Genomic DNA, 13,325 nt, shown 5'->3' on the forward strand with positions numbered 1-13,325 from the left:
TGTCAGTGATATGCACACATCAACAAGAGATGCCAGCCACATTAAGGGTCAAAGAGTGTGCAACGCACCTAAACAACAACATCTTTGTTACCCTCAGATATTAGCTTTAAGTGTGTATCACATTAGCATATCTTCCACTAACACCTTACTGAAGCCTATTTATCATGGGTATCCAGATGGAAATTAGTTTCAATTCTATTCCGTCTCCTCCCTCATCACCATAAGTGATGAACTCAGCAAGCAACAGTGAATTTAGTTGTGTTATTTAAGTCAAGTTTTATCAGAAGTCATATCACTTTCAGGTGGCAGCACTAGTTAAGTATGGTGAGGACATTAAAGACTATGTGGAGAAGTAGTGAATATTTACTTTATTTTTTAAATTTTTATTTATTTATTCACTTTTGAGACAGAGTTTCACTCTTGTTGCTCAGGCTGAAGTACAATGGCATGATCATGGCTCACTGCAACCTCTGCCTCCCGGGTTCAAGACATTTTCCTGCCTCAGCCTCCCAAGTAGCTGGGATTACAGGCGTCTGCCACCATGCCCGGCTAATTTTTGTATTTTTAGTAGAGACGGGGTTTCACACTATGTTGGCCAGGCTGGTCTCGAACTCCTGATCTCAGATGATCCACCTTCCTCGGCCTCTCAAAGTGCTGGGATTACAGGCGTAAGTCACCATGCCCAGCTCCTGATTTTTTCCTTTTATTCTATAGTCTAATGATTGTCATTAGATGATTTTATGACATGGCCAATTTTGCTTTTTAGAATGCTTCAGTGTGGAATGGGGATAGACAAGAATTGAACAATATTGGTCTCAAGACAGCTGTAATAGTCTAAGGATGAGATGATGGGAGACATCACCAAGGTGCTATGGACTGAATTGTTTCCTCCATCCCCCAAATTTGTATGTCGAAGCCCTAACTCCCAATGCAATGGTATTTGGAGATGAGGCCTTCAGGAGGTAATAATCTCATGAAGGTGGAGCCCCCATGATGGAATTAGTGTCCTTATAAGAAGAGACATGAGAGGGCTCTCTCTCATCCATGAGAGGAGACAGCAAAATGTCCATGCAAGCCTCGCCAGGACCTGAATCAGCTGACGCCTTGATCTTGGACTTCCAGTCTCTGGAACTGTGACAAATAAGTGTCTGTTGTTTAGGACACCCAGTCTATGGTATTTTTTATGGCAGCCTGAGCTAATACACCAGGCAAAATCATGAAGAAAGGGAGGGGAACATTTGAGAGATATTGATGAAGTGTAGAGAAGAAAGGAGTTACATATCTGACTGCATTCTGCACCAATTACATATTGAAAGGGTTCTTATACTAATAAAAATACTAACACATATTGAGGGCTTAGTATGTTTCAGGAACTATACTAAATACTTATATGAATTAAAATTTTATCTTTCACACAACTGTACAAAATTAAATAGTGTTATAATACCTGCATTACATATGAGAATAGTGAGGAAAACTAGGGATGTTTTGGTACCATAAAGAGGGGCAATCTTTCTTGGAAATCAGAAGATTAAGTAGAAGATGAAGGAGTAATTTTCCAACCCTGATCGCTTCAAGTTTTTCTTTTTTTTTGGCAGGGTGTGCGGAGCTAGGTGTAAAGTCTAATACTACTTTTATGAAATTAGAGTTCTCTAAGTTTAATATTTAATGTTCACATGTCACTATTACCAAGAAGAGTTTTGAAAACAAAATGGTAAGGGCAGAAGTATTGATGTTAACAACAATGGCAGCTCTGGAGAGCTTGTGAATCAACCTCTGATTCTAATCCCACAATTGAACAGCCTTGTAAATGTGAAAACGTTTCTAAGCCTCTCATTTCCTTGATTTTCTTGTCTGACTAGAGGAAATCATACCTGCTTCATAGGCTTCATGTAAAAATTGAGATAAAATGTTTGATAGCAAACTAGTTGACTATAGTTAACAACATGTATTGTATATTTCAAAATAGCTAGAAGAGATAACTTGAAATGACCCCAGCACATTGAAATGATAAATATTCAAGGTGATGGACATCCCAAATACCCTGACATGATCATTACACATTCTATGTATGTTACAAAATGTCACATGTACCCCATAAATATGTACAGATATTATGTACATATATATATATTAAATTGAGATAACATACGTGAAATTCTTAACACAGTGCCTGATGAATGGTGAATCGTAATGGGTGGCAGTGATGATGACAATAACCATGATGTGGACCACCAAGGTGCAAAGGGAGATGCACACCTGCACTTACATGCAGTGCCAGCCCTTTACTCTTTCTCTCACCCCCGTCTCATATCCATGCTCTATGCCCTCTGTCCAACTAGAAAAAAGATGTCAATTAAACATAATAGTTTAGTACTGAAATAGCCAGAGTTGGGGATTACCTTTGTCCTCATCCATCTCCAATTGAGACTGGTAAAAGGCAGCTCACTAAAGTAAGAAATCCAGGAAACCTGAGTTCTAGAAAGGCCCGGTCTGCCACAAGTGGTCAGCCCCTTTTCCTTCTTGGCTACATTGTAAATCAGGGGTGTTTCAACAGAAATTTAAACCTTCTCTCAAAAATATGATTTTCCTTTTTACTTTTCATGTTGATGTGCAAAGCCTTAGGAAACTCCTGATGTTATTGTTCTAGGAGTTTTTCATGAGCAGTATCAAATCCTAAGTGTTTTCAGAAACAATAATGAAGAAAACAAACACTGAATGACTACACATCATCTTCCAGGCAGAGAGATTTCTGATATGAATCTTTGAGGATTGAGATCAAAAACCTAAGCAGAGAATGGGCATCCATATGTATGTGTTTTTAACATGTGGGATTTCCCCCACCACTATTGGCAAAATGTGGGAAGAGTGAACTGTGCTTCACAAAGATTTTTTCAAGCTTGAGTGGGAGTGTCTGTTCACGGTTGAGTGAGAAGCTGGGGTTTTCCTTAGGCCCCAAGGCATTGTTTTTTTAAAATGTTATTTTCAGAAATGGAGCTTGGAGTAGACTGCAAACAGGCATCTAACTGCCAAGGACATGTGAAACCTGTAATGTTGGTCATTCTGGATCCTATTCAAGTACATACTGTTACTGGGTAAGATCACTTTTACTTTACTTTAGCAGAAGCCCCAATTCTGCTTTAGGAAAAAAAATCATATCATGTTTTTCCATTTTTATTTATAAATTCTGAAGGTTTCTGCAAGCAGTAACATTTAAAAGGACAATGACATACTTACAAGTTTGATGTGAGAATAATGAGGATATTGAAACACCAGAATGTTTCAGCTATTGACTGCTTCAAATAAGCTAGCACCAAACTTAGTGACTTAAAATAATGTACTATTTCTCCCAATTCTGCAATCTGGGCTAGGCAGGTTTTCAACTCTGTGTGGTGTCCATTGGGGATGGAACCTACAAGAAGCCTTCTTCACTCACATGTCCATGTCTGGAATCAGAGCTGGTTTGCCTGACACAACTGGAGGCTGGCTGAGCCTGCCTTTGCACATGTCTGCTGCACATGGCCAGCGTGGGGTTTCTACCACCGTGGTGGTCTCTGGGTAATTGAACTTAGATGGTGGCTGGCTTCCAAGAGGAAGGAATCTAAAACTGCCATTCATCTTAAAGTCTAGGCCCATTATGAAAAAGCATCACTTCCATCACATTACATTGGTCTAAGCAAGTCCAAAGACAGTCCAGATGTAAAAGGATGAGAACTAGTCTCCACCCTTTGATGTGAGGAGTAGCACCTACATAAAAGGAGAAAAGTAACTGATGGCAGCCATCTTTGGAGACTGAAACACAGTTTATTTTATTTACCAGGAGCTCTTTCCTTTCCCTCTTTTTCCTTTGGATTTCATCTCCTTTGCTCTATTTGAAATTTTAAAAATGACAAGAGTAAAAAAGGCACTCAACTTTAGGATGTAAGGGATGAGCATTTACAATATTCACTATAAAAAGTTTTCAATAATTTTTATAATAATAATAAAATATTGATTTATATTACTATTGTTGTTCACTCTAAGGTTGAAGAAATGGAAGCATTCATCCTCAAATAATGCTCCCATGTAAGAGATGTGGCCATTACAGTACCAGGAGATTCTAAATACCTCAGGTTCACATTACATGACTAGCTGGATCCAGCCACATGTCCATTTTCATATATCATATTGAAACCTATGTGTGGGATTTTTAGAAGAAGGGGATTTGTAATCATCTACTTTCTTTCTTGATTGAAATGAATTTTCCTCTCCTGATCCATGAATCATTCCTCATATAAGAACTGGATCATGAATCAGAAAGGAGTCAGTAAATTCTAATGAGCCTAAAAAGAGAGACATGCTTATCGTTGCCAGAGATCAAAACCAAGCCCGAAAATTACAGGCTTTGTTTAAAATGCTGCTGGAGATATTGAAATTTAGTTCAGGGACACACCTTTATCATAACTCATTCTCACTGCACATCCACCCACTGAAGGGAAGAGGAGGCAAGTGATTCTCATTAGGAGCCACTGACCTTCAACAATTTGGTTCATGGCAATCAAAGGGCCACAAAAAGCCAAGTTGTCCTGTTCCAGGCCATGCTCAGGGAGGGAAGGGGTTGACAGTGGGCATCTATAGCACTGAGTGTATTCCATTTATGAGGTGCTTATTCGTTGTTCTCCCCATTCCTTTGGGTTTCACTGAGTTTATTTGAACTCTGTTTGAAATTAAGGGATGTTGAGAACAAAAAAGTCACTCAAAATACACGGTGTAAGGGATGGTTACTTGTATTCATTATAACCAGTGGACAAATGTGATGCAAAGTTGCTTCTGTTGTCAGGCACATTTAATCCACAAAAAGAGTGATTAGCTTGGAGCTCAGTTCTACAGAAATCATGGAAGATTTTGAGCCTAACAAAATGTCTTGCATCTACCTGCTTCTGGACCCCAGGAGATATCAGGTCTATGGTTTTGGCCTAGTCTACCAGTACATTTGGTGTTTCTGCTTGATTTCTGTTCTATAGAGATTCTCATGGTATTTTTAACATTCTTTTGTTATATGTTATTCTTTGGCTATTCTGTATATACAGTAAGGCAGAGGGCAAAATGTGAATTTACAGTACCACCTTAACTGGATATTTTACAAGTCAGCACAAGAGAATTTTAGCAAAAAGTTTCAAAGAGAGTGTCAAGTGCTCCGTGGTAGAGTAAATAGAAGAAATACCTAATGTAAATGACGAGTTGATGGGTGCAGCAAACCAACATGGCACACATATACCTATGCAACAAACCTGCACGTTGTACACATGTACCCTAGAACTTACAGTATAATTAAAAAAAAAAAAGAATTATCTGGAAAAGAAAAAAAAAGAAATTTTGAATTTGAGTTAAGTGGAGCATATTCAAGTAGAGGTGAGTTATAGTATGTTGAAAATAAAAACACAAAAGATCAGGTTGAGGGCAAAGCTGAACATGTAGTTTTGGGAATTACAGAGGTAAAGCTTTAAAAAATATTTCTTATAAAAATAGTCCTAATAATAATAACTTTCGAGGAATATTTACAAACAGATCAGAGAATTAAATCATTTAATTTCTACTTTGATAATATTACAGTTTCTCTTCTTAATGCTATCTTTAGCTTGGGTATCCATTTTTACAGTTATATAATTTTGTGGTACATTGATGATTATTAATTTATTCATTTAATTAATAAATATTAATTATGCTCCTGCTATCCACTAAGCACTCTGCAAGGCCCTGGGGATACAGAGATGAATACTAAATGGTTCCTGCCCTCAAGGAATTAATAATTTATTAAGGAAATCCACCAACCACACACACCAAAACAAGTGACCACTCCATTCTAAGATAAGTGCTACAATGACTAAAGGGACAAATACTTTAAAGGCATAAAGAAGGGAATGAGTAATTCTTATTTGGTGTGATTCCATAAAGAGGCAATTCCTAAGCCTTCACAAAAGGGGGAGAATATTGAAAGTTTCTAGAATTTCTGTAAAGAAGTAAAGTGATGTCCAGGAGAATTAACTTGTGATTGTCAAGCACATCACTGTTGTTTAGATTCTGAAGTTATTTTGGAAAGCTTTGTAGAGCTAATAAAGAATATGGGAGGGTGATAAGCCCCTTGCATCTGTCTCTCATTCATCTACATTTTCCCATATCACTTATTGAGCACGTGGGTTTTACTAACTAATGAGGAGGAGCTCAAAGTAAAGATTTCTTTACATGAGCAAAGATGGCAATATCAGGAAAATTTAGGAAAAAGTAAATAGATTGGCATGTCAGAATGTAGGATAATAGTAACTAACTTGGGAATGGAAAGATGGTCCTGGGTCGGACCGTGGAAACTCTTGTAAGCTAAAGGGACTGGACTTTTTTTGGGGGCAATGAGAGAAACCTTGACTGAAATGCTGGAGAATGAGGAAATCCACTTTATATTTTTAAAATGTAGACATCTGAGATAATGAAATGGAGAAGAAAAAGAGTAGAACCAGAGATACCAATCAGAAAACTGCTGTGGAAGTCCAAGTATAATGACTATTAGAATGAATTGCCATGGGAATAGGGGAATTAGAAATATCACACTTTTTAAATTTGTAACACAACAATAGGGTAATGCTTCTATTCACATTTTATTGCAAGAGAGGGTTCCCTCATTAAGATACAACTGTGCTGGAACTTTTGCCTTATATTCAATGCTTGAGGGCTATCTTTTTCTGATAATCAGGGTACTGTTTTATCTACTATATCAGTAATGAAGCATATTCAAGAGGTGCAGGGGTGATTTAGGCATTCAAAGAATTAAGTCACTATGTTAGGCCCCTATGTTAGCATTATTGAAAACATGCAAACATTGGCACTTTTACATTATATATAAAACAACAAATCTTGTCACTTAGAGGAAAAAACAAACCACCATTCTCCCCCCAAAAGAATGTACATTTTAATAAGATGAATCCCAAGTTGATTAAAAGCATAGCTTCTGAAATGGGACCTAATTAAACTAAAGAGCTCCTGCACAGCAAAAGAAATTATCAACACAGTAAAAAGGCAACCTACAGAATGGGAGAAATTTTTTGCAAACTATGTGCTCACAATGGTCTAATATCCAGAACCTATGAGGAACCTAAACAAATGTACAGGCAAAAACAAACAAGCCCATTAAAAAGTGGGCAAAATACATGAACAGATACTTTTCAAAAGAAGACATATGTGCCATGAAGAAGCCAACAAGCATATGAAAATGCCCAACATTGCTAATCATTAGAGAAATGCACATCAAAACCACAATGAGATACCACTTCACACCAGTCAGAATGGCTATCATTAAAAAGTTAAAAAATAACAGATGCTGGCAAGGCTGTAGCGAAAAGGGAATGCTTGCTTATACACTACTGGTAGGAATGTAAATTAGTTCAGCCATTGTGAAATGCAGTTTGGCTGTTTCTCAAAGAACTCAAAGCAGAATTACTACTTGACTCAGGAATCCCATTGCTGGGTATGTACCCAAAGGAATAGAAATTGTTCTACCATGAAGACACATGCACACATATGTTAATCACAGCACTATTCACAATAGCAAAGACATGAAATCAACCTAAATACCCATCAGTGGTAGACTGGATAAAGAAAACGTGGTACATATACACCATGGAATATTATGCAGTCATAAAAAACCGAGATCATCTCCTTTGCAGCAACACAGATGGAGCTGGAGGCTGTTATCCTAAGTGAACTAACAGAGGAAGAGAAAACCAAATACCACATGTTCTCACTTATAAGTGGGAGTAAATATTGAGTACATATAGACACAAAGACGGGAATAAGAGACACTGGGGCCTACTTGAGGGTAGAGGGAAAGAGGAGGGTGAGGACTGAAAAACTACCTATTGGATACTGTGCTTATTACCTGGGTGGTGAAATAATCTGTACACCAAACCCCCATGAGGTGACATGCAATTTATCTACATAATAAACATGCACATATACCTCTCAACCTAAAATAAATGTAAAAAGCAAGAAGTTACATTTTTAAAAAGTAATTTAAAAAATAAAGAGTATTAAAACTGAAAAAACAAGCATAGCTTCTAGATAACTTCTGTGTCCCGTGAAAAAGTAGAATTTATACATTGAATATTTTTTATTAAAGGAGTTAAGATTAATTAATTAACCTTAAACAATATTCCTCGGCTGGGCGTGGTGGCTCACGCCTGTCATCCTAGCACTTTGGGAGGCTGAAGCAGGTGGATCGCCTGAGCTCAGGAGTTCAAGACCAGCCTGGGCAATGTGGTGAAACCCCATCTCCACTGAAAATACAAAAGTTGGCCAGGCATGGTGGCGCATGAATGCAGTCCCAGCTACTCAAGAGGCTGAGGAAGGAGAATTGCTTGAATCTTACAGGCAGAGGCTGCCGTGAGCCAAGATCATGCCACTGCACTCCAAGCTGGGTGACAGAGTAAGACCCTGTCTCAGAAAAAAAAGAAAATTCTGCCAACACAATGATTGCATGCTAAATGAGAAAGAATTAGAAAAGAGATGGCTAGATACTGCTATGCTACAAACTATCCCACAAAGTAATACAAACGAGTGTCTTTTCTTTATACTACAAGGAAAATCCTTTTGCATATTAACTGATCAAGTTCAGGAACTAGAACTGCATTACATTAGAGTGACGCCCTGTAGCTACTGAGCCTCTAAAAATGTATTAGACACTATTCTAGAGACCTTATATATGCTACTTGCTTAAACTTTGACAAGCACTTAAAACGTGAGGAATTCCTCTAAGACTGTCATTCATCTGGCTTTAGACTTGTAAAACTTTAGAAAAAAGAAGACTTCTGTTCCTCATTGGCCCAAGAGGCATCCTCTACTCCCAGCTCTTAAGCTGCTCCCTAATATCCCAGTCACTCACATAACATTTTACAGAGCGTTTTCTGTATGTAGGTGTGTGGCTATTGCTTCTAGTTAAGAAAATTCCTGAGGGACTCTAGTCTAAAAACAATAATAAAAAGAATCAGATCATAAAAACCTCTGTTAGGTATGATTCAAAGGGAAAAAATGAGCTGTAGTGAAAGCCAATTTGAACTAGAAAGACTTGCACTCTTAAGTAACCAGACATGTGTAGCCACTCATGTAGCTGTCTGATTACATGTTTTTAAACATCTGTCAGCACAACCAGAGCTCTGCATGCACACTCATGAGCACTGCGGAGGTTTGTTAGACTGTGCAGAAGTCTCAGAATCGGAGAGAAATGAACAGATTTCACAGGTAGAACACAAGTTATTATTGCTTCACTTAATGAAAGCTTGGGAAGTGGCTCCCAAGGCTGCGACTCATTTACTTGGATATCAATATCTTAAGGACAAAATTGGAATGAACAATAAAACCTACAGAGCCCTGAAGAAAGAGAGACATCAGAGGTACCAAGAAGCAGGAGAAACTGGAGAGCTATAGCTTAACTTGTGGCTTCAGAGGTGAAAGATGAGCCGAACCTCCCTCTTTTTGATAAAAAAAATTCAGTGACATTTTCCCACCATTAAAGCGTTTCCATCTCCAAAGTACAAATATAGTTCCTTTCAAACCTGCAGCATTTGTCCTTCCTCTGAAGATATCATCATATGCTTTCCACTGTGGCTTCACCTGGTAGGCATGGATGAACACCACGAACACCACCACGAGGCACATCAAAGGAACAAGAGCTGCAGTGAACAAAGCAGCATAGACGTTTGGAATAAAACACCTGGAAGAGAAATGAGAAGAAGTAACTCAGACACTTTCAGCGTAAATATTTCTAAATGCAGAATGTATCACATCACTACTTTATACTAGCTCTTTGTATCTGGATGCTGGCAACATCAGATTTTTGGTTTGCCAAACTGAAGTTTTGTTTGAGTACAACATCGGATTAAATCTAGCCCACTGCTTCACACAGTAGGTTCCCTGGAACATTCGCCTCGTGTAAAGTTCAGAAAACTTCAAAAAAGGTTATGGCCAAATAAATTTGAGAGATGCACACTATATACATCTCATAGAAGTTAAGGGTACATATCTGTTCATTTTAAAAAGGCCACAGAAAGTCATGGAGTCAAGAGATCTGGGCTCTGAAATCAGGCTATTAAATCCAGCACCACATCTTAAAAAAAAGAGTCACTTTAGATATACTTTTAAACTTCTCTGAACTGTCTCCCATCTTTAAAATAAGGATTATAGGCGGGGTGCAGTGGCTCATGCCTGTAATCCCAGCACTTTGGGAGGCCGAGGCAGGCAGATCCCCTGAGATCAGGAGTTCGAGACTAGCCTGGCCAACATGGTGAAACCCCGTCTCTACTAAAAATACAAAAAAATTAGCTGAGTGTGGTGGCAGGTGCCTGTAGTCCCAGCTACTTGGGAGGCTGAGGAGGGAGAATTGCTTGAACCCGGGAGGCGGAGGTTGCAATGATCCAAGATCATGCCACTGCACTCCAGCCCGGGTGACAGAGGGAGACTCTATCTAAAAAAAAATTAATAAAATAAAAATAAATAAATAAATAAAATAAGGATTATAATAGCATCTGCAACAAAAGTTAGTTGTCAAGATTAACCGAAATAATTCACATACAGCATTTAGTAAATTTTGTTTAACCCATCATTTCTAGACTTCAACGAAAATTAAACCCTTCTCCTTTTTCACACACACATGCACACACAGATACGCAGACATATGGTCATGCTATAGGACTAATGTGCCCTGGAACACACTTTGGGAATCACTGATCTAGTCATGCCCAGCTTATGTTTCAAATTAGTTGGTGGATTCCAGGGAGAGTACCAGGTTCCTTTCTATTTCCTTCCTCTATTTAACCTCAAAAGAAGAAGAATGCCATCAGGATTTATGGCCATGGGGCTGATGACAAAGTCACTGTGTCCTATCAATGACTGATCATGTCTGCAGGGACCTCTCTTGACCTCTCTGGCCCCTCAGGGTAAAAGGTCACAGAGACCATTGTTGCTCCTGCATAGGAGGAGGCCAAGCCACCTGCTCTCTCCCCTCCACCCCCTCTCCCTTCTCTCCCTTTCTATTTCCTTCCCTCTCTCTCCATTTGGAGTTTTCTTCCTGGGAGGAGTTTTCTTCCTAACAGAGGAAATAAAGGATGAGGGATCATATCACAATTAGGGAGCTAATAAGAAAGCATGAGTTTGCCTTGCTTTTCCAGCTCCAGCATCCTTTGGGAACCACAAGAGAGAAGGTATTGTTTAAAGGCAAATCTGAGGATTCCCAGGGCTCCACTCTTGTCATCTCCACAATCTTGTTTTTTGAATGACTGACAGTTTTCTTATTCCTGAACTATACATTTCCCCAAGAGCCATCTATTCTCTCTTGAAAATGAAGATAAATTTTCCATTTAGAAGCTATACTGCACAATTATATTTATTATTACCAGAGTTTAGGTAGGATAGTGGGGTCCAAGGCAAACTTAGATTATTTATTTATTTTGGTAATACTGAAATTATCAGCAAAATGGTTTTAGAGATATAACTAGAAATTTTTACTTATGGAACATAACATCCACTTGCGCTTTACATAAAACCTTGCATGAAAATCTCAAAATGGAGGAACGTTAAACAGGTTCTCAATATCTAAAACTGCTTCTGAAGTATTCTTATAAGGGATATACCTCCAAGTTACAAGACTATACTTTCAATTACAAGAAACCTTAATAGTAAGAAGTGTCTCTTTTAAAGTATTTTCCCCACTTCCTCTATTTTTCCAAAATATAATATCTACAAACCTAGATTATGATACAGCCATAAACACTAGACTTTGAAGACAACTCAGGGGGAATCATGCATAGCCTGTTTAGAAGGAATCCAAAATATAAGTAACCAGGGAAACACTCATTCTTCTGATTTGGGAAAATAGTGCTTTAACTTTTTTTTAATAACTTCAACCTTTATTTTAGATTCTGGGAGTGCATGTACAAGTTTGTTACATGAGTATATTGCATGATGCTAAGGTTTGGGACATGAATGACCCCATCACCCAGATAGTGAACGAAATATCCAAGTTAGTTTTGTTATCCTTGCCCCCCTCCATCCCTTTTCCATCTATCAGTTTCCAGTGACTGTTGCCATCTTTACATCCAAGAGTACCCAATGCTTAGCTTCCACTTATAAGTGAAAACACATGGTGTTTGGTTTTTTGTTCCTATGTTAATTTGCCTAGAATAATGGCCTCCATCCATGCTGTCGCAAAGGACATGATTTCATTTTTTTTTTTTTTTGTGGCTACATTGTATTCTATGGTTTATATGTACCACATTTTCTTTATCCAACTCAGCCTTGTTGGGCACCTGGGTTGATTTCATGTCTTTGCTATTGTGAATAGTGCTGTGATGAACATACAAGTACTTGTGTCTTTTTTGATAGAACGATTTATTTTCATTTGGGTACATATCCAGTAATGGGATTGCTGGGACAAAGAGTTATGTTCTAAGTTCGTTGAGAAATCTCCAAACTGCTTTTGACAGGGTCTGAAGTAATTTATATTCACACCAATAGTGTACATGCATTCACTTTTCTCCACCACCTTGCCAATATCTGTTGTTTTTTGGCTTTTTAATAATGACCATTCTGACAGGTGTGAAATGGTGTTTCATTGTGGTTTTGATTTGCATTTCCCTGATGATTGATGATGTAGAGCATTTTATCATATGTTTGTTGGCTGCTTGTAATTCTTCTTTTGAGAAGTATCTGTTCATGTTTTTTGTCTACATTTTGGTGGAGTTATTTGTTTTTTGCTTGTTCAATTGTATACGTTCCTCATACATTCTGGATATTAGACCTTTGTCAGATGTATGGTTTGTGAATATTTTCTCCCATTTTGAAAGTTGTCTGTTTACTCTGTTGATACTTGTCAATTTTTGTTTTTGTTGCAATTGCTTTTGGGGTCATAGTTATGAAATCTCCATGGACACTGTGCCAGGGCCTATGTCCAGAATGGTATTTCCAAGGTTTTCTTTGGGAAGTTTTATAGTTGTAGGTTATACAGTTAAGTCTTTAATCCATCCTGAGTTAATTTTTGTATGTGGTGTAAGGAAGGGTCCAATTTCAATCTTTTCCATATGGCTAGCCAGTTATCCCAGCACCATTTATTGAATAGAGAGTCCTTTCCCTGTCATTTGTTCTTGTCAGCTTTGCAGAAGATCAGATGTTTGTAGGTGTGTAGCCTTTTTTTTTTTCGGTTTTCTAACTTATTCTATTGGTCTATGTGTCTGTTTTTGTATCAGTACCATACCATAAAAGGTTACTATAGCCTTTTAGTATATTTTAAAGCCAGGTAATGTGATGCC

At 38.0% G+C, this 13,325-nt stretch overlaps 1 protein-coding gene across 9 annotated transcripts in view; it reads right to left on the reverse strand.

Moving 5' to 3' along the window:
• The window catches only part of ADGRV1 (adhesion G protein-coupled receptor V1), a 606,362-nt gene that overhangs the window by 82,092 nt on the left and 510,945 nt on the right, over positions 1–13,325 (reverse strand). For all 9 annotated transcript variants that reach the window (XR_010156862.1, XM_063810270.1, XM_063810268.1 and 6 more), the window contains one exon: positions 9,579–9,736. Coding sequence is in view for 8 of the 9 variants with exons in the window: in XM_063810270.1 (XP_063666340.1) it covers positions 9,579–9,736 (158 nt within the window). In the remaining variant the exon portion in view is untranslated. The remainder of the gene's footprint in view (positions 1–9,578; positions 9,737–13,325) is intronic.

The sequence above is a fragment of the Pan troglodytes genome, chromosome 4 (genome assembly GCF_028858775.2).
Source record: "Pan troglodytes isolate AG18354 chromosome 4, NHGRI_mPanTro3-v2.0_pri, whole genome shotgun sequence".
NCBI classification, from domain to species: Eukaryota; Metazoa; Chordata; class Mammalia; order Primates; family Hominidae; genus Pan; species Pan troglodytes.